At 33.5% G+C, this 25434-nt stretch overlaps 1 protein-coding gene across 3 annotated transcripts in view; it reads left to right on the top strand.

Moving 5' to 3' along the window:
• Window positions 1-25434, top strand: part of SCAPER (S-phase cyclin A associated protein in the ER) — a 485805-nt gene that overhangs the window by 189024 nt on the left and 271347 nt on the right. For all 3 annotated transcript variants that reach the window (XM_059912693.1, XM_059912690.1, XM_059912691.1), the window contains 3 exons: window positions 3404-3485; window positions 5308-5460; window positions 6252-6359. In XM_059912693.1, the coding sequence (XP_059768676.1) occupies window positions 3404-3485; window positions 5308-5460; window positions 6252-6359 (343 nt within the window). The remainder of the gene's footprint in view (window positions 1-3403; window positions 3486-5307; window positions 5461-6251; window positions 6360-25434) is intronic.

Genomic DNA, 25434 nt, shown 5'->3' with positions numbered 1-25434 from the left:
CTTAGTTGATTAATTTTAGGTATTTCTGCATTTCTAATATAAGCATTTGAAGTTATCAGTTTTCTTCTTAGCACTTCTTTAATTTCATCTCATCAGTTTTGATACATTGTATTTTTATTTTCATTCAAGATATTTTCTAATATTTCTTACGATTTTCTGATTCCTGAGTTATTCAGAAGCATGTTATTTAGTTTCCAAATATTTGGAATGTCTCCAGTTTTTCTGTTTTCTAATTAAATATTTTGTGGTTGAAGAATGTTTTCTGTATGATTTCAGTCCTTTTAAATTTATTGAACTTATTACTTTATGGTCTTGAATGTAGACTATCCTAGAGAATGTTCTGTGTGCTCTTGGAAAATACGTGTATTCTGCGGTTTTGGATGGAGTGTTCTCTAAATGTCAGTTAAGTAAAGTTAGTTGATAGTGTTTAGTCTTCTGTATACTTACTGATTTTCTGTCTAGTTGTATTAATTCTTGAGATAGAGTTATTGAAATCTCCAGAAATAATTGTTGAATTGTCTATTTCTCTTTTCAGTTTTGACAATTTTTTGCTTCATGTATTTTGGTGCCTTAGTGTTAAGGGCATTTAATTTATACTCCTTGAAGTATTGACCCTTTTATCATTATGAAATATCCCTCGTTGGGTTTTTAAAAAATATTTCTTGTCTTAAAGTCAATTTTTTTTCTGTTTTAAATATTGCCGTGTTTATTGTTTACATGATATGTCTTTTTCTGTCTAAAGGGAAACATTTTTTTGTTTCTTTGTATCTAAAGTATGTCACATATATAGTTGAGGTTCCTTTTTATATCTGGCCTTCAATTTTCTGCCTTTTGATTGTTTAGTCCATTCTCATTTAATGTAATTTATTGATATGACTGAATGTAATGTCTGCCATTTTGATATTTGTTCTCTGTATGTCTCAAGTTTTTTTTCTCCTTTACTGTCTTCTTTTTTGTTAAACCAGTACATTTTTAAATTTATTTATTTATTTATTTTTTGGCTGTGTTGGGTCTTCGTTGCTGTGCGCGGGCTTTCTCTAGTTGCCGCCAGTGGAGGATACTCTTCGTTGCGGTTCGTGGCCTTCTCATTGCAGTGGCTTCTCTTGTTGCGGAGCCCGGGCTCTAGGCGCCCAGCCTTTGGTAGTTGTGGCGCACAGGCTTAGTTGCTCTGCAGCATGTGGGATCTTCCTGGCCTAGGGCTCAAACGTGTGCCTCCTGCATTGGCAGGCGGATTCTTAACCCCTGTGACACCAGGGGAGTCCCTCAACCAGTACTTTTTAGGACATCATTTAAATTTTTCTCTTGATTTTAAAAACTGTATTATTTTAGTTATTTGCTTAGTGTTTGCTTTCTTTATTACAGTATTCATCTTGACTTATCACAAACTACTTCAGGTTAAAATTAACTTAATTTTGGTAAAATAGAACAACTTTGTTCCAATATAGCACTATGTCTTTTTTTTCTTGTATTGTTATTGTCATATATATTACATCTATATATGTCATAAACTCAACAATACAGTGTTACAGTTTTTTTAATGCAGTCCCACATTTTTCAAAGGAATTAGAATAATAGGGAAAATGTATTTGTAGATTCCTTTATATTTATCCACATATTTATCATTTCTGGTGTATTTCATTTCTTTCTGTGGATTTAAGTTACCCTTTGGCATTATTTCTTTTTAGCTAGATGGACTTCCTTCAGTATTTCTTGTAAGGCAGGTTTGCTTTCATTGAATTATCTTGGTATTTGCTCATCTGGAAATATTTTTATTTTGCCTTCCTTTTGAATGGTAGTTTTGATGGATATAGAATTCTTGGTTTTTCTTTCAGTACTTTGAATCTTCTTACTTTTGTTGTTTCTGATGAAAAGTCAGCCATTAATCATACTGTTTTTCCTCTGTATATGGTGAGTTGTTGGGGTTTTTTTCCTGTTTTCAAAATTTTCTTTTTGACTTTGTTTTTCACCAGTAGGTTGGTTCTCTTCATGATTATCCTACTATGTACATTAATGCTTTTCATAAAATTTGGAAAGTGGCCACTATTTCTTCAGATATTTAATTGTCATTTCTCTTCAGGTTCTTCTGAGTTGTAACAGTTTCTCAGACTTTCCATGGTTTTGATGACCTTGACAGTTCTGAGTAGTGGTCAGGTATTTTGTAGACTTCTCCTCACTTAAGATTTGTCTCATGTTTTTCTCATGGTTAGACTGAGGTTATGGGTTTGGGGAGGAAGACCACAGGGGTGAATGTGAATTACCATTTTTAAAATGTCTAAGGTTCATACTATCACCTTGACTTATCACTGATTTTGTTAACCTTGATCACCTGGCTAAGGTAGTATTTGTCAGATTTCTCCACTGTATAGTTTAAAAATTTCCCTATGCTGTCCTCCTTGGAAGCAAGCCAGCAAGCCTATGCTGAAGAGATGGGGAGTTATTCTCTACCTCCTTGAGACAAGAATTCATACATTAATTATTTGCAGTTCTTCTGTACAGGATATTTGTTCTCCCATTTATTTATTAAATTCCTTTGTTATGTCAACGGGGACTCATTTATATTTGTATTATACTATGGGTTACAAACCAGTATTATGGTATTTATTTTGTTGCTCAAATTGTCACCTTTGGACATTGGGAACTTTTTCATTTGACCCCTGCTTGCCTTTGACATACTTCATCATTTTGTTTTTTTGAGTACTTCCTTACCTCCTGGCACTGCAAGATGCTTCAAATTCATCTTATATTTTCCCTGCTCCATCCCTAGAAAGCCATTTGTTTAAGGACTCCTAGTTCCTTTCGTTGGAAAGTTTTTAAAAAACTATTTCTCTTTCTCTGTTGAGATTCTCTATCTGTTGAATCATTGTCACGATATTTTTCCTTAGGTTGGCATACTTTCTTTTAATTCTTATAACGTATTTATAATACAAAATAAATCCAGCATATGGCCTCATTCAGAGAGTTTCATTTGACTGCATTTTTCCTAAACATGGTCATACTTCTTTGTGTGTCTCATAATTTGTTTGTGATTGGTTCCTCTCCTATTCTCTTTGTCTTTGTGAATTTTTGCCTTTTCTATTCCTTTCATATTGTTTTATAGGTTTTTGGAAGGGAAAAGAGTTAAATATATATTTTCAATATGCCATATTTAAATGACAGCCCCAGAGCTAGTATTTAAACCCATTCTTGGGTCCAGAAACCTATTTTTATAAATAATAATGTCTGTTGCTTCCCAAATGTTTAATGAGCAATAATGTATCTGAGACTTAATAGGCATTCAGAAAAAAATAATTTAAAAAACTCTCTAGAATATATAAGCCTATGTGTCCTGTGTGTATTTTTTTAACCTCATGAAATTTGTTACTCCAAGCAGTTGAGTTTATAATTTTTAAATATCTTCTTATAGAGACAGGGAAGAACGATTGGCAGCACTCACAGCTGCTCAACAAGAAGCTATGGAAGAGCTACAGAAAAAAATTCAGCTCAAGGTAGGAATATTATATATTTTAATTTGAAATTTTAGAGCTGTTTTAATGTAGCATGAGATTAAAATTTTATCGATTTAATTAATTGTATAAAAACTGAATTAGGGCTTCCCTGGTGGCACAGTAGTTAAGAATCTGCCTGCCAATGCAGGGGACATGGGTTCAAGCCCTGGTGCAGGAAGATCCCACATGCCGCGGAGCAACTTAGCCCGTGCGCCACAACTACTAAGCCTGCTCTTTAGAGCCCGGGAGCCACAACTACTGAAACCTGTGCACCTGGAGCCTGTGCTCCACAACAAGAGAAGCCACCACAATGAGAAGCACACGCACCGCAACAAAGAGTAGACCCCGCTCGCCACAACTAGAGAAAGCCCACGTGCAACAACAAAGACCCAATGCAGCCAAAAATAAATCAATAAAAAAAATAAATTTACTAAAAAAAGAAAAGAATCAGTCGTATTTCTTTAAAAAAACTGAATTAATTTGTATTCCTAATATCAGTATTTGGAGAATAAGACTTATGTGGTTTTGGGTATGATCAATTCCAGCTCAACTATCTGAAAACTGAAATTATTTTAATAAGATAAAGCAATTGACAGAAAAAATGTAAAGGAATTTTAGCATTGCTTGATTTTACTAATTAATTTGTTAATGACTTGAAGACATTACTACTAGCTTTCTTATATTCATAGACTTTTAATTATTTAGAAATAAACTAAGAGATTATTTCAATGTTTTTGAATTGCACAGTTGTTGCTTGGGAGATTATGATAAGCTTATATTTTCTAGAAAATCTTTACCATTAGTAGTTTCTAGCAGTATGAATATTTTACACTGTGTCACAATTATTTACATGTTGGGTTTTCACAGGGGTAGTAAATTCCAGGGAGTAGAGGACCCTATTTTACTATTTGTATAGTTCTAGAACTTTATCATTTATTTAAATTTAATGCAGCAAATATTTATTGAGTCTTGTGCTAGGCATGGGGATACAGAGATGAGTAAGACATGGTTCTCAGTTTCAAGAAACTCATAATCTAGTGTGAGATTCAGATGCTAAGCAGATAATTTCCATATGGATAGAGTGCTATTGAGTGCTATGAAAGTACAGAGGAGGATACTAAGCTAACATGAAGGATTTCAGAAGTCAGGGAAATAATTTTAGAGGATAATTTGTGAGCTGAATCTTGAAAGAAAGACGAGTTGAATAGGTAGATGGGTGGGATGGCATCCAGCCATATGAAATGGTATGAGCACAAAGTCAGAAGTCTGAAATAGTGTTTTTTAGTTGGTTTATTTTTTGTTTTCTGGGAAGTCACTGGAGTCGATGTGGGTAAAGGTCTGTGTCATGATGGGCCTTGTCTGCTGTTAGGATGAGCTTGGTCTTTACCTGTGGGGCAACATTTCCCATAGTGTGTTCCAGAAAGTGCTTCTCAAAAGTATGTTGTGGTCAAATAAGTGTGTAAAATGTTGCTTAGTGTAAGCTAGGTTTATTGAGTCATAATGCACAGTGACAAGCTGGAGTAAGTAAGTAGCTTTAACTTACTATTTTCCAAACTTATTTGACCATAGAACCTCTTCCACAAAATATCAATACTTATTAATAACCCACAGTATAATTCCATGAAGTACACTTTAGGAAATGTTACTGTGCATGTAGGAGATATTAAAGGGCTTTATGTAGATTCTTGTCCTCAGTGTCCAAGTTAATACTGAATTAAGACATTTTGTTATTTTAGAAAGTTTAATGGAAATATTACTTTTTCAAGTTCTCAGTATAACTTGAATAAATTTCTGTATTCTCACACTTCGACTTCATTTACAGCATGATGAAAGCATTAGAAGGCACATGGAACAGATTGAACAAAGAAAAGAAAAAGCTGCTGAGTTAAGCAGTGGACGACATGCAAATACTGATTATGCCCCCAAATTGACCCCTTATGAAAGAAAGAAGCAGTGTTCTCTCTGCAATGTCCCGGTAGGTTGTCAGTATTAGTATCGTTATGATACGTTATAATTTATTTACTAAAGTTTATTGAACTATGGAAATATAGTCTCCCAATCTTTTAAAAGTCATACTAAGGCATCTGCTGACTACCGTGGATTTCTTTCATGATGTTTATGCAAAGTAAGTAGTACAAAAATAGTATCAGCAGTTAGGAGTAGCAGTGCAAAGAACCAAAGCATGCAGTTGCTGCTAAAATGGATGTATACCTGCTTTATGATAGCCCAAGTCAATATTTTTGGGTATTATGACCACAAAAGAAAAGGAACATTTTCAGTGCTGAAACTTGAACCTTGATAGTTAGAAGAAATGATACTCTGTTAAGGTTGGCTTTGATGACATGCCTTTTTGACCATGTGTCTTCTAGAGCAGAGGTCCCCAACCTTTTTGGCACCAGGGACCAGATTTCTTGGAAGACAGTTTTTCCACGGACGGGGGTGGGGGGGATGGTTCAGGTGGTAACGGAAGCGACAGGGAGCGGCAGATGAAGCCGCTCGCTCACTGGCAGCTCACCTGCCCGCCGCTCACCTCCTGCTCTGAGGCCCAGTTCCTAAGAGGTCCAGTAACAGTCCGCGAACCCGGGGTTGGGCACCCCTGTTCTAGAGGATTCTCAGAATTGTATTCTAAAGAAAATATTTTTAAGACTAATATGTAAATGCTAGAGTGATCGCAACTTGCATATAGTATACTGGATAGAATGTGTAATATTTAAAGTAAGATATAATTATATGCTCATTACATTGCTTTGATTTTATGCTTTTTAGATCTCTTCAGAGGTGTATCTTTTTAGCCACATTAAAGGAAAAAAACACCAACAAGCTGTGAGAGAAAATAGCAGCATCCAAGGGCGTGAACTTTCAGATGAGGAAGTGGTAAGCTTTAATTTTGTTCATTTATTGAATACCTTCTATGTTCTTTTCTATTATGAAGAAATCCATGTTCATATGTATTTCTGTGATTATTTAAAACTATATTTAATATTTAATAACTACTACAATATAGTATACAAATGTCCTTATTTTAGTATATATATTAAAAGAAACAGAAATAAGAATTTAATACTGTTTATATAATTTCAGTGCAAAAAAAGGTTTATGGTATTTTGATATTTTAATAATTTAAAAATATTAATAATTTAAAATTTTTAATAATTTTATTTAATGATGTTCTATGTTTCTTGGAAAACAGTTAACAATATAAAAATCATATAAATTGATAATTTTGTATCAGTACAATACTTAGAAATTTTGGGAAATGCATTATTTATCTACCTATAATTGCTATTTACATGGAATTTAGATTTGTATAAGAAGTTTTATAAATGTTTTTCATTCGACTGTTATTGAGATATGTATGACATTACTAATCTCTGAATTTGTTGGTTCTATTTTTAATAGAAAATTTCTAAACATACCCAAAGATGAGAAATTCATGTTTGTCAAGCATCTTTTAAGATGTCTAGGAAAGGTTATTGTGGTTCTTTGAGGGCAGTACTTGTGTGTAGGTGCACATGTGTGTTTAACTCTTTTTTCTTTTTTTTTTGAAGTAGAGCATATATTAGTAGAATACACAAATTTAAAGTATATAGCTTGATGAATTTTTACATTTGTTCCACTCATATCAGCACATAAATCATTTCTTGAACCCCAGAAGGCTCCCTCATGCCCCATCTCAGTCGTGCTCCCAAAAGGTAACTGGTCTCTTGACTACTAGCACAATCAATTAGTCTTGCCTGTTCTTGAACTTCATATAAATGATATCATACAGTATGTACTTTTTGTACCTGGCTTCTTTCACTCATCCTTAAGTCTGTGAGATTGATCCCTAATGTTTATATGAAGCTATAGTTCATTCTTTTTCTTAGGTTTTTGTCAGTGCTCTCCAGGCAAAGACCATCAGGAACACATCTACAATTGAATAAAATTAGGTTCATTGACTTGTTAAAAGAAGGGAAAATGCACACTATGGGAAGTTATAGTTTCTCAATAACATGTTAGAAAGGACTTATTATAGGATTTGGGTCTTTGCTAGGTGACCTGGAGGTGGGGGGGAGTGTTCAAGGACGTGGGACTTTGCTCTGGAATGGATGCTGTCAGGAAGCAGGGGTAATTCTGTGGATGGTTCTTAATAAATCTTACCTAAGTAGGAGGAACAAAGCTGCTGTTTTCTCCTAAGTTTCTGGATATGAACAGTGTTTGAGGGGAAATTGCACATGGTTAATTTGGCTCACTTCTTTATGATTTCCTCCTTTTAAGGATTTTTGCCCCTCAAGTTCCAACTATTTTGACAGCTCTAAACCAAATTCTGTCTCCTCAGCTTAGTAAGACTGCCACTTTCACCTTGCACTGTTCTCTCATGCCAAAAATTGGCATAAGCCCTTGGGGAAAAATCCAGAGTGAATGTGGAGCTCGCCTCATGTGCTTCCCTCCTTTTAGGGATCATGGTCTCTCAAGTTCTGGCTGTGTTGGCTGTTCTTTAATGCCTTTAAATAGATGTTTTGTATATTTTGTGCAACTTTTGGAGTTGGAAGATTAGTCCAGTTTAAGCCAGTCACTGTGGCTGAAATTGGAAGTCTTTACATGTTTAATTTCTGTAATATCCATTGTTTGACATAATGCTTGACACATAGTATGGTATTTAATAAGAACTCATTTAGTCGAGTTGAACTGAAAGGTTATACAGAATGGCTTTAGGTACCATTAATAAAGGTGAAATAAAAAATGGAATTAATCATCTATTTAGTTTACCTGAAATAATTTTTTTGCCTTTTAATCAAATTGTATGGGTATTTTAAGAGAGAGTAATATGGAATTTTTTTTTTTTTACTTGAATGATTCATGTTATTATCCCCATTCTCTACTTAAGTTTACTGTTTAGAGCTAGAGTCAGGTGTATGTGTGTTCCACTATGAAAAAAAATCCTCAATTGCTTCATTAATTAGAATTTAATTATTCCCATTATAAAGGAAATTCTTCCACTTATAAAAATTGTTTGTAACTAAGTTCTCTTAATAAAAAAACGAAATATATTATTCAGTTTGCAAAAAATTATTTTAAATTTTTGTGGAGCACTGCTATTATGTAAACTGGAATCTAAATTTTATGTGTTTTTATATCTCAATGAGAGAAGTAGAGAAGGAAAGAGTATTTAATTCATGTACTTTGGAAGAAAAATGTATAATATTATCTAACTTTTGTAGCTACTAAAGCATAGTTTGATGTTTGGCTGTTGTGGTTTGAGATTTGATCGATGTATTCATTTTGTGTACTGTTTCAGTATAAAAGTATTAAATTTTCTTTAAGTTCTCAATTCATGTAGTTATTCTTGGTTATAGCCCCTTTTTCCTGAAAACAAGTGTGCAATGTAGCATATGAGTTGTGTGATACAGAAAGGCAATTTTATATTTACACACACACGTCATTTTAATCAGCAAAGGTATCTATAGTAAACATACTTGTTCTACTTAAAGTTATTACTTGTCATCTGTGATGTCTTTATATTATATACACTTTATCTGTGACCCTTCTTCTTTGACATATAAGATTTTATTTATACCACCTCTGACCTAATAAAATTGGACCTTTGACCTTATGCACTTGACATATCAGATAACTTACTCCTGATCTCTGACACATTTTGTTTCAAGCCTGTTAAACATAATAGGTAGCTGCCCAGCAAGAAAGGTTTAATGTTTTGTGTTTTTATTGTAATTTGACCAGGAAATTTTTCTTATGTTTCTTGAGACTTCACAAAAAGAGCTGTTATATGTTTGATTTTTTTTCTCTTTCATCATCTTAGAATGCAAATGATAAAAGTACGTGAATTTTAAAGGTCAAAAGAAACTGGTGCTAGTTTAAATACATTCCAAAATTTAATTTTTCAGCACATTACTAGAGAAATAGTAAAGTATTAGTTTTAATTAAAACTCTGATTTCTTTTGTGACCCTGTTATCACACTCTCTGAGGAAGCTGATAGTGATTTTTGTAGGACTTGCATAAAGTACATTTAATTCCATATAGAAAATGAAATTAAAAAGGTTTAAAAACATTTTTTTAATTTATCCATTTCTGTGTTTGTGAGACTCCTTGGCTCTAAAAGCATATAAATTATACCTGTTTGCCAACCGTGTTATTTAAATATAGAGAAAATAATAGTTTATTTTCATTTAATTCATGGAAAGTGTGAAAAGAACTTTTATGAAGAATCTTAAGTTATAATTTATTGAATGTTTACAACCAAGTGTGATTTTACAAATCCCAAATTAGTATTTCTGCTTGGGAAATTATGCTAATTAGGTGATTGAAGGAAAAAATGAAAATTTTAATTAGTAAAAATATAAAGATATCACTGTATTTAATGGAATATAAGCCAATCTCTTTGGCTAGAGTGTGCCTGGCATTGATGTGCAAAAAGTAGTAAAGGGCTTCCCTGATGGCGCAGTGGTTAAGAATCCACCTGCCAATACAGGGGACACGGGTTCGAGCTCTGGTCCGGGAAGATCCCACATGCCGCAGAGCAACTAAGCCCGTGTGCCACAACTACTGAGCCTGCGCTCTAGAGCTCGCAAGCCACAACTATTGAAGCCCTTGTGCCACAACTACTGAAGCCCTCGTGCCACAACTACTGAAGCCCATGCGCCTAGAGCACATGCTCCTCAACAAGAGAAGCCACCGCAAGGAGAAGCCCGCACACCACAAGGGAGAGTAGCCCCCACTCACCGCAACTACAGAAAGCCCGCGCACAGCAACGAAGACCCAACGCAGCCAAAAATAAATAAATAATTAAAAAAAAAAATGAGGTAGTAGATGTCTTCCAGAATTGATGGCAGTCTGAGAAATAATAGATAACTCCGTAATTCCTAATAGATTCATTTTCTTTTTACCTTGGTTATTAGGTTTGTAGAAGCACAAGTATTTACTCTCTTTTTATAATCATGTTAGGAAAACATCTTCTTTGCCTTTCAACAGAAAATCAAGTCAAATTAAAAAACTAGAACTCATTTAGAATGGATCTTCATTTCCCCCCAATACTTCAATAAGTACATTTTTTGTTAGTTTGAGAAATGAGGTAAAAACATCTTACCCTTTCTTATAGGACGTAGTTTCCATTGCCTTCATTTTCTCTTTAATAGGATGGGAAAATTTTTATAGTTGTGTGTGTATATAATTCACACACACATATAGCTGATTGTTAGTGTGTATATTTCTTCTCACTTTTGGAATTCTTATGGTGGTAAATTCACTCACATTGTACCTGGGATGTGCAGAGAACATGTAACTATCTATAGCTGATTTAGCCTTCTTCGTTGGTTCAAGGAAAAAATTTTAAGTAGGCAACCAGTTTGTTTTAAACCTTAGTTTGATCCGGTAATTTAATTAGTTTCCATAGTTAGTGCCCAGCCTCTTTTATAACAATCCTTGGTCCCCATCCTCTTGCTTATTTCCTTAAGATGGCATCTTTGCGTATCGAAGTAAGAGTATGGCATACGTAACCCCATGTTAGGAGGAAAAGTTGGGATCTTACTACATCATATCTTCTGTCTTTTCTGATTTCCAGTGTGAGTTGCTTGTTTACCTGCTCACTTAGTGTACTCAGGGCCACCGATCTGGAAGGGTGGCTAGTGAACTCTTGATCTATTCTTTCCACTTGGACGGTGTTCCAGTGGCGCATCAGCCATTTATTTACCTCCTCCTGATCAGGCCACCCCTCAGTTCTCTCTGTTTTCATATCTCTGAGACTTTACCATAACCTCCATTCTGGCCCCTGGCCTCCTACTGGCTTCTACCACATAAGAACTAAGGGCATTTGGGGAAAGCTAAACTACACAGCATGGCCATATTAATGGACCACACCCTATTTGGTGCCAGGGACACCTAGAGAGACAGTTTCTTTTGAGAATCAAAAATAATACTTTTGTCATTACTCTGATTTAGCTAACACACCTATCTCCCTTGGGACACACTTTTTTTTCCTCCTTTCATCTCCAAATTTTTTTGGCTAGAAAGAAGTAAAATTTACTTTAACCTCTCTTTCCTCCTTATTCTAACCAAGGAACTAAGCCTTAAGGTTGCAAAAGGGAACTTTCTCCATATTTTGAAGTAAATGCTATAGGAATCCTCCAGGCTTGATTATTGACATGCTAAAGGGCAAAGTAAATAAATTTATTAAATCTCAGGATATTAGCTTGGCTTATAAAACTCTTGTTTTGCTGCATATATCTGTTCTGCATATCTAAAGTTGATTATTATAAGGTGCTTTTTTAAAAATTTATTTTGGAACAAATTCTAATCACCTGTCTAGCTGGGTTGAAATGGGCAAAGACCATGTGCTAAGAAAGGTAAAATGGATAATCACATTAATAATTTTGAAAAAGTACTCCCGTGATACCTGTTTCTCATGCTTCTTCTAATGTTACGTGTTGTGCTTTCACTGCTAATAATCACTGTCTCTTTTCTGTATCGGTTTTCTTTTATTAAACATTCATTATTGGAGATATTATTCATTAATCAATAATTCAGGATCAGAACCTAAAGAACTATAACTTTCTTATGTTTTTTTCAGAGTCTGTGTTATTGGGTCAGTAGATTACAACTACATCAGTATTTCTTCCATTGATCTTTGCTTTTAAACAGTTACTCTATTGTAAAATGCATTTTTAAATAGGTAACAAATAACTGCATTTAGAAACTTAAACTATTTAGTTTTGGATAAAATTTCATTCTGTGACTCTTAGCTCTCAAAATACTGTTAACCTGTACAAATGCGAAAAGCCATTTCAACCATATCTTCCTGCATGAGTCCTTGGTGGGTGTATACTGTAACACATGCTACTTTTCTTTTGCATCATGGTGGTTGCCTAATTTCATAGTTTACTTAAACTAATTAAGATTATTTTTTCCTTTTGGCATCTGCTTATTTGAGGTTTAGAATGGAGTTTTCTAGATGATATTTTAAGTGTTAAATGTTATACTTTTTTTTTAATATAAATTTTAAATTTATTTATTTATTTTTGGCTGTGTTGGGTCTTTGTTGCTGCGCGCAGGCTTTCTCTAGTTGCGGTGAGCGGGCTTCTCATTGCGGTGGCTTCTCTGTGGAGCGTGGGCTCTAGGCATGCGGGCTTCAGTAATTGTGGCACATGGGCTCAGTAGTTGTGGCTCGCTGGTTCTAGAGTGCAGGCTCAGTAGTTGTGGTGCACGGGCTTAGTTACTGCGCAGCATGTGGGATCTTCCCGGACCAGGGCTGGAGCCCGTGTCCCCTACATTGGCAGGTGGATTTCTAACCACTGCACCACCAGGGAAGTCCCTTTAATATGTTTTTGGCAGTTATTTGCAACAGGTATCCATTGCCTTTAAGAAGTTAATTACATACCTAAACACTATTGTTTTATAAAAGACAACTCTTAAACTCCTTATACTCTTAATCCAGATCATGGTAGCTAGGAATGACTAGAACCGTGGCTAGTTCTATACACTCACAGAGTATAGGCTGATACTTTCCCATCTGGCTCTTCAGTGTCAATTACAAGGAACTGCAGAATTGTGTCCATGGGCGATGTTAAAGATGGGAGCAACTGTGATCACTATTTCTCAGCTGCTGTCTTTCAGTTGGATGATGGAGGATCTGAAACAGGGTTACAGTGAGACAAATTTATACAGCTCAAGCTGCTTCTACTTGAATATGCTGTAAAAGTTTTATAATATGTATTTCTTTATATAGAAATTTTATGCCTGCATAATCTTGAAATCCATAGTATGATGATTTCATGTGGGAGGGGTAAAGGAAATGAAAGATTTATTGATAGTTTATGAGTGGGAACATTTCTGCCCTAATGAGGATAGATGACAAATTTAGCATTTTACATGCCTAATTTAGATAATTCCTCTAATTTTCCTTAATAAATAAGTGATTATAAATGCTTTTACTTTAATTAAGACTTTATTCGGTTCTTTATCTGAAATTCAGTGGCCAGTGTTTTAGTTCCAAAGTAGATATTCATAGAGGAGCAGGGAACACCTATCTCTGATCAAAGTTACTGAGTTTAGTAATAATTATTCTGTCACTTTGGCTTCTCTTGCAGTTGGCAGAGTAGGCACATCTGTTGTGTTAGGAAAATCACAAAGCTATAAAACAGAATTCTCACAGTCCCGTAGTTTGGTCCTCTCTCTCAAAAAAATTTTTTTTTAGATTATGAAGTATCTTAGCATAAGGAATTTTTAAAAGAATAGATACATGTATATGTATAACTGAATCCCTTTGCTGTACACCTGAAATTAACACAACATTGTTAATCAACTATACTCCAATATAAAATAAAAATAAAGTGGCCTAGTTTAAAATTACATTGGAGAAATTTTTATAAAGTGAAAAAATTTTAGATATATATATTATTATGTTATGTGAAAATTTCAGTCATATAAATTTAACATTTCATTCCTTGTAGATAATTTATATATATTATTTTATGCAAAGATAAAATATGTTACCTTTTCTCCCATATTTCACTAGTGTTGCTGAATTTTGTTTTTAGATATTAAAATTTTGCACCAAAAAAAGAAGAAAGTAATGTAGTAAACCCCATATTCCTGTCACCTGGATAATTAGGTGATAACACTTCTTTTTTTTCTTTACATTTGGAAGGATAGGGGAATACATGAGATACAAAGTGTGGGTGAGAGGACTGGGTTCCAGGAGCAGAGCTTAAGTCCTTATGTTTCACAATGAAAAGTCAGTAGGTAATCCTAAAATTGAAAAATGAAGAAGGAGCAACACAAAATATATTAAGGAGTATAGAGAAAAAAAGGTAAAATAATCAGCTAAAATCATTGCCTCTGGATTGAGGAAAGAAGTGGGGAAACCAGTAGGAAACTACTTTCTTTGAACTATTCACTGTGTAAATTATGTGTATGGGTAACTGATAAATGCAAAAGCATTTTAAAAAAATTAAAGAAGAAATGGAACAATGGAGGTGTGTCCCTGTTGCTCAGGAGTCTTCTGTGCCCCCCCCCCTTTTTTTTTTGGTTCAAGGTTAAAATTAAATAAATGAATGCATCTGCAACCATAAAAGACCATTATGGTGAAGTTGGGTATTTTGGCTAGTTACATCCTTAGTTCTTTATTCTTTTAAACTGTTGCAATATCCTTTGATGCCATTATAAAAGACAAAATACTAGATTCCATTTTGGCCACTTTGATGAGATTTGCTCAGATAGGTGCATGTATTCTTAATTTCAAGTTGGCTTTTTAGCTTTTTGGCATTGTAGAACAAGTGAATTAAAGCATGTACAATTGACTCTTGCCAGGGTTTCATCTGTGTTAACCATGCTATAGGATTTGGGGTACAGAGTGACCTTAGATTTATGCTGGTAACTAGTTCAGTAACTTGGCATTTTAAGCTGAATGAAATTAAGACTTTTTTTACCCTGTTTATTTTCTGATTTGGAGTTTTAACAATTTACAAGTTTTTATAAATGGCTCTTATCAAGGTAAGGAAGTTCCCTAGTTTTGTAAGATCTTAAAAAAATAAATAGGTATTAATTTTTATTGAAATTTTTTTCTGGATCTTATGGAAAGGTCACTTTTTCCTTTATTTTATTTATTTATTTTTTTGGCCACGCTGCACACCTTGTGGGATCTTAGGTCCCCCACCAGATATCAAACCCGGCCCTCGGCAGTGAAAGCACGGAGACTTAACCACTGGACCACCAGGGAATTCCCTCCCTTAATTTTTTTAATGTGATATATTACATTAATGACTTTTCTGTTATTAAACTTATTTGGTCTTGATTTAAAGATATGTAGTTGAATTTGTTTTGCAAATATTTTAGTTAGATTTTCCTAATTTTCCTTTCTCAAGATTATATTAGCTTCGTAATATAAGCTAACAAGTTTTTCCTTTTTTTTTTTAAACTCCTGGCATAGGTTGCATAAAATAGAAATAACTTTTCTTTGAAGGTTTTGTTTAATGTGTCTATAAAATTATATGTTTTTAGTATGTTTTTTCTGGAAAATTATTTTCTGTTTTTAATTTGTGGTAAAATACACGAGTTAAAATTTATCATCCTATCCATTTTTAAGTGTACAGTTCAGTGGCATTAAGTACATTCACATTGTTGTCTGCCATCACCAACATCCAGCCACAGAAATCTTTTCATTGTGCAAAACTGAAACTCTTTACCCTTTAAACAATAACTCCCCATTCTCCCTCCCTCCAGGCCTTGGCAATCACCATTCCTTCTGTCTCAGGATTTGACTACCACACATACCTCACACAAATGGAATCATATAGTATTTGTTTTTTTGTGAGTGGCTTATTTCACTCAGCGTAAGATTCAACCATGTTGTAGCATATGTCAGAATTTCCTTCCTTTTTAGGGCAGAGTAATATTCCATTGTATGTATATACCACATCTTGTTTATCCATTTATGTGTGGATAGACACTTGGTTTCCTTCCACCATTTGGCTACGGCAAATAATGCTGCTATGGACATGTACAAGTATCTGTTTGAGTGCTTGCTTTCAATTATTTGTATGTATACCCAGAAGTAGATTTCTGGATCGTACTGTGATTGTATTTTTAATTTTTTGAGGACACTAAACTTTTTTTCCCAGTAGCTGTACAGTTTTACTTGCCCACGAACTGCTCAAGGGTACCAATTTCTCCACATCCTTGCCAACATTGTTATTTTGTTTTTTTGGTAGTAGCTATCCTAATGAATTGGTCAGATTTTAAATTAGCAATTATTTATTTGAGTGTATTTTGATTTTCTATGATTTACTACATCTATTTTGGTAAATTTTCATTTACTAGGAAATTATATGTTTTCTTAAGTTTTCAAAGGTCTTGCAAAACATTTTTCATAGTATTCTTTGTGATTTTTAAAGGAATCTTTAACTGTGTCTCCTTTTTCATTTCTAACATTTAAAAATTGTGCATATTTTTTAAAAAATATTTATTTATTTATTTGGCTGTGTTGGGTCTTAGTTGCGGCATGAAGGATCTTCGTTACAGCATGCGGGATCATTTTAGTTGCGACAGGTGGGATCTTTTAGTTGCGGCATGTGGGATCTAGTTCCCTGACCGGGGATCGATCCCAGGCCCCCTGCATTGGGAGCGTGGAGTCTTAGCCACTAGACTACCAGGGAAGTCCTGTGCCTGTATTTTTTTTCTTGATCATTCTTGTCATGAGTTTGTCTATTTTATTAGTATTTCTAAAGATTTGGTTTTCGGTTTTGTCGATCCTATCTCTTCTTTGTTTTTTACTCAGTAAATGTTATTTCTTGGTTTTATTATTTCCTTTTTACTTCTTTCTCTGAGTTTATTTTTGCCAGTCTTTTTCTAACTCCTTAAGGTGAATGCTTGGCTCATTAATTTTTAGCCTTTTTTTCTAAAGATACTAATTTCTAAGGCCTTTTTTGATACAAAATATTTTCATTATTACTCATTTCTAAATATTTTCTAATTTCCTTCAGAAATTTTTATTTTATCCATTGGTTGTTTAGAACATTGACTTGAAATTTCCAAACATAAGAGTTTTGTCTGTTGATTTCTACATTAATTACAGTAAGATCAGAGAACGTAGTCTTCGAAATCCTTTGAAATCTGAAGTAGCGTAGCACAGGGTAAGATTTTGTAAATGTTCTGTGCCTGAAGAGAAAGTGTATTTTCTAGTTACCTAGTCTATCAAGCATATTAGTCATGATATTACAATATTCTATATCTATATTGATTTTTGTCTACTTTCAATTACTGATTGAGGAGATTAAAGTCTCTCACTATGATCATAAATTTATTTTTTCTTGTTCCATCCATTTTTGCTTCATATATTTTGAGGCTAGGTTACTAAGAGCGTACAAGTTTAGAATTGTATATCTTTCTAATGTATTCAGCCTTTTACTATATGAAATGGCTCTGTAGCATGAGTAATGCTATAGGTGAATAGTTTTCCTTTTTTTCTGCAGGTGCTTTCTGGTTTTAACATCAAGTTCATAATAGATTCACAAAATAAATTGGCTTTTTTTCCTATCTCTGAAGAATTTTCTTAAAGTCTTATTTTGTTTGACAGTAATATACATATACTAGATTTCATTTATTTAGTATATGCACGGTGTATCTTTTTCTACTTTACAGTATTTTGGTGAAATTCATTATGTAACAGAAGAGTACATAAGATGTATATATACTGTTTGTAGAATAATAATAGAACAACTGTCTTTGTGCCTACTACTCAGGTTAGTGAGAATCTCCCAGTAGGAAATTTTGTTTGTTTGTATGTGCTTTTGTTTATGAAAGATATTTTCACTGGGTAGACATTTGCAGTTTTAACATTTATTTTCTCCAAAAATTGAGTAGATATCATTTGCTGTCTTCTTGCTTCTACTCCTAATAGGGTCAGTTTGTTCTTCTTTATTCTTTTTCAAAATTTCCTTGGCTATTCCTCTGCTTTTCAATTTCTACATAACCTTTGCAATTAACTTGTAAGCTAAGGAAATCCTGTTTGTGTTTTGATTGAGACTGCATTGAGATAAGTGTGAACATCTTTTAAATATTCTTTCTTTCCATCCAGCCACATGTTTGTCTACTCATATATTGTATTTGTGTGTATGTGTCATTCAGTAAAGTGTATAGTTTTCTTCATTTAAGTCTTAAGCATTTCTTGCTGGGCTTGTTTCTCAATAATTAGTGGATTTTACAAGTATTTTGTATTTCAGTTTTTATTTTCTTTTTAACAAAGAGGTAGTTCCAAGGTTATAGATTAGAGTGGTGGCAATGCCTTTTGCTTTATTTTATGAATATGAGTGTTTGTGTGTGTTTAAAAGTGTGAAATGATTCATGGATTTGACTGTCAGATATTTTGCATAGGGGCCAGGCTAATCTTCTGTGCATTGCTTTAATTTAAAATATGTGGTGCCAAAATGAGCACTATTCTTTGTTTTTAATTTCAATTTTTATTTCATTATGGTCATAGATTATGCCTTATATAGGTTCTACTTTGGAAAATTTAATGATTTTCTTTATAGCTTCATACATTGTAAAATTTTAAGAAGAATATGTTTTTTTCTCTTTGGGTATATATAATATATGTTAGATCAAATTTGTTCATTGTTATGTGAATATTCTTCCTTTTTTTTTTGAATATTCTTACTTTTTTATGCTCATTAATATCCTTTTCTCAAAAATGAAGACTGCCAATATGCTATTATTATTTATTCTTGCCTCCTTGTATTCTTAAAATCAGTTTTTGCAATATATATATCACAAAGTTTTATTATCATGGTTATAACTATTTACACATTTTTCATCTTACTGATGAATTATACCTTTTAAGAATATGAAACATTCCTCTTTCTTATTTAATGCCTCTCTCCTAGAATTTTTTTTTTTTTGTATTATTATGGCAAACCTAGTTTTGGTTAGGTTTTTGATATGTACTTTTATACTCTTCCTCTTTCCTCCTCTTCCCTTCATAGTTTTATTTTTGCATCTAGATATATTACTAAAAAATATACTTTTATTTTAGTTGTTTTCTCCTCTATAAAAAGTTACCATGCTGTATGTGATTTTTTTGAACTTAGCTCTTTTCCACTCAGTATTATAGTGCCTAGATTCATACAAATTGGGAATTTCCTTCTGTTTTTAAAGCACTTTGAGGTATAAATGTTATACATTAAATTGCACTTACTTTAAAGTTTACGATTTAATAAGTTTTGTCATATTCATACACCCATGAAACCATCACCACGATCAAGATAGTGAACATAATTGTCACCTCAAAAAGTTCATCATCTGCTATATCCTTGCTGGTTTTCTGCCTACTTTTGTTCTATCAATTTTTGAGAGAGGGATATGGAAATCTTTTATTATAATTGTTAATTTTTCTATTTCTTTTGGCAGTTCAATCAGTTTTTGCTTCATGTTGTTCAAAGCTTTGTTATTAGATTCATAAATGCTAATCATTGTTATGTCCTCTTGATTAATTGACCCCTTTTTATTGTCAAATGACCTTCTTTATTCATAATATTCTTTGCTATGTTGTCTAATATTAACATAACCACTCCAGCTTTCTTTTATCTAGTGTTAGAGTGGTATATCCTTTTTTATCCTTTTACTTGTAACGTATGTATTTATTTTTTTGCATGCATCCTTTTCTTAAACATTTAAAGGTCAATAGACTTAAAGGGAATGTTTATTCTCGTACTGTTGACTATGATATGAAGCTACTAACTCTCTCAAGCCCTTGTCACCCAGGGCTTGTGAAAACCACTCACAAGTGGGGAGTTCCAGCTCTGTCTGTGAGCATTATTGTCTCTGTGATTCTGTATTGAAAGGATGATGTTATTTGTGATCTGTGGTAATATTGTTACTGGGATATTATTGAAACAATGTCTAAGGATGGAGTCTGATACTAATCTAAGTTTCTATATTTGAAATCTGAGAATTCTGCGAAGACATCTTTCATTATAAGCCTTGGTTCAATACTACTGAACCATTCCCTGTTGTAGTATTGAGCTCAGACCTCTTTCCATCTTCACAGCATGATAAATTATAAGCTTGTTGAACTCTGGGCTTTTCTTTGAGTCATCTGTTAAACCTCAGATTAGATCAGAAAGGAATATCAGTATCTGAAAAAGAAGTCTTTACCTCATTTATCATCTCCACCAACCAGAAAACTGATGGAGTATTTGTAATTGTCACTGAGTGGCAGGGGGACAGATGGTGGACTATCATTCTATCAGAAGATGGCCTTTTCTCTTTTACATGGTGTCTGTTTCACAGTATTTCATTAGCTTCATTTTTCTCATCCGTCACTTCAAACAATATAATACATAGATTGTAATAGATAAGAACGTAAGTGTATCCTACACCTGTAGACAGGGACCTTGGCAGAGTTGAATCTTTTGTATAATTAAAATAGCCTATCGAGTTTTAAAAATTGTCATTGTCACATGTGTTTAATTTTTCAAAATGATACTGTCACAAAGGGCATTATTTTGATAAAAGGCATTACATTTCAGATTTTCTTAAATTTACTGTTTGACTAAATTTAAAATTTTATTTAAATATTATGGAACTCTCAAACTTTTTTTTAAGCATCTCTTCAGCACCTGCTTGTCCACTCTGCACTAGTCCAGGGACCAGGGAAATACAGATAAATAATGTCACTTGAGCCTATCTCTTAATTTTATGCTATCTCTGATAAGTTTCATAGTTTCATGAATCTCTAAACACACTCATTTGAATATAAATGAACTAGTTTTTGTATATGGTGCTTTCACTTCTGAGTAGTGCTTGGATGATAATAATCTGTAGATATGGCTAATGCCATCCAAACAATCAGTAATTACAAATCAGCTTTCCTGTGAAATCTATCTGGGGGATAATCTGCTGGAATAGTTTTATGGAAGAGTGATATCAGTCAAAATAATAGTTTAGATTCTTTTGGTCCTATTCTGAGTAAAACTCTGACTTTTTAACTTAAGCTGTTAGCATAAGCCCTTGGCGCACTTAGTATTGAAATAAATGTTAATGAGCTAAGCCGTTTTTTTATTATTTTCAATATACTATGTCTGTGAGGTTGGTATTCAAACTATGTGGTAAAGTACTGTCTAAAAATGCCATGTTGTTTGTAGTTGAGTATTTCTTTATTTCTTCCCTTCTTTCATCTGCTTCTTCCTCTTTTTCTCCTGATTTTCCTTCTTCTTCTTCCCTTCCCAAACACCTTCATCTCTCCACTGTTCCACCTCTTCTTCACCCCTCACTTTTCTTACCATCATCATCCAAAGAAACAAGAAAAACAAGTTCCAACCCTCCAGGCCTTCACCCTTTCCCAGTTTTTGTAGAAGACAGTGAGGAAATATTGTAAAATGCCTCCTATTTATCTTACTTGTTGTTGTGCCAGGCAGGCTTCAAAGAGCAGAATGCCTCATAATATTTTTAAGAATTTAAGAGAAAACATTATTTGGTTCTGGAATTGATTCATATCATTGGATTTTAGATTACAAAGTTGAGCAAGTAAAGGATGAGCTTGAGAGAAAAATGTTGTTTTTCCAAACAAAATGTGAAAACTCTTGCATTAATTTCTCATCTATTTAGATTAGTAACTTGGCATCCACCCTGCTCTTGAAAGTAAACTTTTGGCTCTAGAGAAATATGCCTCTTGAACATGACGTTTGATTTTCAAGTAAAAATACATTTGTATTACTGTAATGAAATTCTGGTCCTTTTTATTCAAAGAAGACATATTTAAATGCTTTTTGATCAAGGAAGAATAACATCCTTAAAAATTCTTAGTTCTGTATTATAATATTTTTAAATAATGAGAAGCAAATTATTTTCTTTGATGTAGCACATTTTATGAAATGTGTTTATTGTGAGGTAACACTTGAGAGAGCTATAATAATTATAGTTTAATAAAATCCTATATTGTGTCATTTATATTTTCCTGCTAATCAACTATTTTTAGAACTTTGACATTCTTTCCCAAAGATCATGAACCTATCTATGGCTTAATTTTTTCCTGTCTCTTTTAAAAAATAAAGAACTATGAGAACCTTTAGGAAGAGTCTGATAGAATATCGAGGTCATAAACTTCAATATGAATTATTTCGTTGAATATAGTAAATTATGTTAGAAAGGCCAGGGTTTGGTCTAGTATGCCGTAAAAGGTAATTAAAAGAATAAGAAGGGTATAAACTTTGATGAGATCATCTGTATAGGTATTAGTTTCCTTATATGTTTTACTGGTATTTCTTATTGCAGCAATGTTGTTTTTAAATAAAAAGTCACAACTGTGACTTTAAAACTAGACTTAAATTTGTGTGTGTGTATGTGTGTACACAGTTAACCATCATTAATTAGCTTTTGGGCTTGATACATTCATTTTCAGAGTGTTAGAAAATGGGGGACTTTACAATTTACTGTCTAATCCCTTTTCTTTTTTTCCTACTGAGGAAACTGGGTCCCAGAGAAGTCACTTAGCCATGAGTTGTAGAATTTATCCTGGTATAGCTATCTTGACTCACAGTTCAGTGCTGTTTCCACTGCATTGATTTGCTTTTCTATTCCTAAGGAAAAAGTCTCCCTCTTAATGCATATTTAGAATTAACAGTGTCAAATACTGAGAATGGCCAATGAAGACTCATTTCTGACTTGTTAGTAGCAGATTAGTACTTGCACTGAGCAGGATTCCAGGGTAGGAGTTGTATTTTTTAAATTCTTATAGGAAAGAAGGAGATCCAGGGGCTTTTGGATGATTTTTGGTCCTGATTGATTCATATTTTGGAAATGAGTATACTTTGCTTTTCCTTGTGCCTGTGCCAGAATAATTAGGATTGTGGATAGATACAAAAAGATGAGTGTATTTTTACGTAGTTATACTTATTCTTCTGCAGCACAAATGAGCCTATAGCAACTGTAACCTAATACAAACCAATCCTTTTTTCTTTAAATAGCTTGCCTTTTCCTTGCATTTCCTTATTAGCATTAATTTCACAAGAATTAAAATATTAACATATATCAATTGTGGAAAATTTGAGAAAAATAAAGTTTGCCTACTGTTAACATTTTGATCTAATTTTCAACTCTTTACATGTGAATATATGAATCTTACACACTTATTTATATATAAGCTGCATTGCAAGGATTGAATCCTGCATTTTTTTTTTTTTAAGAATATAACCTATGCGGTTTAATTGTATACATTGGTCTTAAGATTTTTGGTCTTATTACTTGCATATGTGATCTGTTTCACACTCTTTAAAACAGAAAATCATTGAGTAGCAATCAGATTTCAAAAAGTCTTCCAAGTACAGCCAGACAGCTGTCTATGTGATATGCTACATATGACAACATAGAATGTACAATTATATTAACACAGATTTCTTTTCCAAGGGGTCAGTATTTTCACACATCTAATAGGTCTCACGCACAAGATAATAGAAACAGCAATATCGGTGTCTCTCAATCACATTAAGTTCATCAGACGTATTAAAAGGGTAGCCCTTTTTAATTGAGAATTTTTATACATATTATATATATGCTTATTTAACATTTTTTTTCTAAATTATCTCTGTTTTAGATAAATACAGAGCTTAGGAAATAATACTTAAATGAGAACAGCTTGGGCAAATCCTCAGGCTCTATCCTACAAGTGTTCCATTCAGGAAGATCTCAGTACTTCTCCACTTTTTTGTAAAAATTTACAAACTGATTCATAACCAAACCACTTTGGAAAAAGAAGAACAGAGTTGGAGATGTTATGCTACCTGATTATAAGGCTTATTATAAAAGTTATATCAATCAAGATGGTGTAGTATTAGTATCTAGATTGGAAAATAGACAAGTGGAACAGAATAGATAAATGGATCTACACCTGCATATTTATATAACTGATTTTTTTTTTTTTGTACAGCAGGTTCTTATTAGTCATCAATTTTATACACATCAGTGTATACATGTCAATCCCAATCGTCCAATTCATCACACCACCATCCCCACCTCACCGCTTTCCCAGCTTGGTGTCCATACGTTTGTTCTCTACGTCTGTGTCTCAGTTTCTGCCCTGCAAACCAGTTCATCTGTACCATTTTTCTAGGTTCCACATATATGCGTTAATATACGATATTTGTTTTTCTCTTTCTGACTTACTTCACTCTGTATGACAGTCTCTAGATCCATCCACGTCTCAACAAATGACCCAATTTCATTCCTTTCTTTGGCTGAGTAATATTCCATTGTATATATGTACCACATCTTCTTTATCCATTCATCTGTCAATGGGCATTTAGGTTACTTCCATGACCTGGCTATTGTAAATAGTGCTGCAATGAACATTGCAATGAACATTTGAATTATGGTTTTCTCTGGGTATATGCCAGTAGTGGGATTGCTGGATCATATGATAATTCTACTTTTAGTTCTTTAAGGAACCTCCATACTGTTCTCCATAGTGGCTGTATCAATTTACATTCCCACCAACGGTGCAAGAGGGTCCCCTTTTCTCCACACCCTCTCCAGCATTTGTTGTTTGTAGATTTTCTGATGATGCCCATTCTAACTGGTGTGAGGTGATACCTCATTGTAGTTTTGATTTGCATTTCTCTAATAATTAGTGATGTTGAGCAGCTTTTCATGTGCTTCTTGGCCATCTGTATGCCGTCTTTGGAGAAATATCTATTTAGGTCTTCTGCCCATTTTGAGATTGGGTTGTTTGTTTTTTTAATATTGAGCTGCATGAGCTGTTTATATATTTTGGAGATTAATCCTTTGTCTGTTGATTCGTTTGCAAATATTTTCTCCCATTCTGAGGGTTGTCTTTTCGTCTTGTTTATGGTTTCCTTTGCTGTGCAAAAGCTTTGAAGTTTCATTAGGTCCCATTTGTTTATTTTTGTTTTTATTTCCATTACTCTAGGAGGTGGATCAAAAAAGATCTTCCTGTGATTTATGTCAAAGAGTGTTCTTCCTACATTTTCCTCCAAGACTTTTATAGTGTCCGGTATTATATTTAGGTCTCTAATCCGTTTTGAGTTTATTTTTGTGTATGGTGTTAGGGAGTGTTCTAATTTCATTCTTTAACATGTAGCTGTCCAGTTTTCCCAGCACCACTTATTGAAGAGACTGTCTTTTCTCCATTGTATATCCTTGCCTCCTTTGTCATAGATTAGTTGACCATAGGTGCGTGGGTTTATCTCTGGGCTTCCTAATTTGTTCCATTGATCTATGTTTCTGTTTTTGTGCCAGTACCATATTGTCTTGATTACTATAGCTTTATAGTATAGTCTGAAGTCAGGGAGTCTGATTCCTCCAGCTCCATTTTTTTCCCTCAAGACTGCTTTGGCTGTTTGGGGTCTTTTGTGTCTCCATACAAATTTTAAGATTTTTTGTTCTAGCTCTGTAAAAAATGTCATTGGTAATTTGATAGGGATTGTATTGAATCTGTAGATTGCTTTG

Source organism: Balaenoptera ricei, chromosome 2 (genome assembly GCF_028023285.1).
Source record: "Balaenoptera ricei isolate mBalRic1 chromosome 2, mBalRic1.hap2, whole genome shotgun sequence".
NCBI lineage: Eukaryota > Metazoa > Chordata > Mammalia > Artiodactyla > Balaenopteridae > Balaenoptera > Balaenoptera ricei.
Note: the sequence above shows the minus strand (reverse complement) of the source record. Positions and strands in the feature narration are given on the sequence as shown.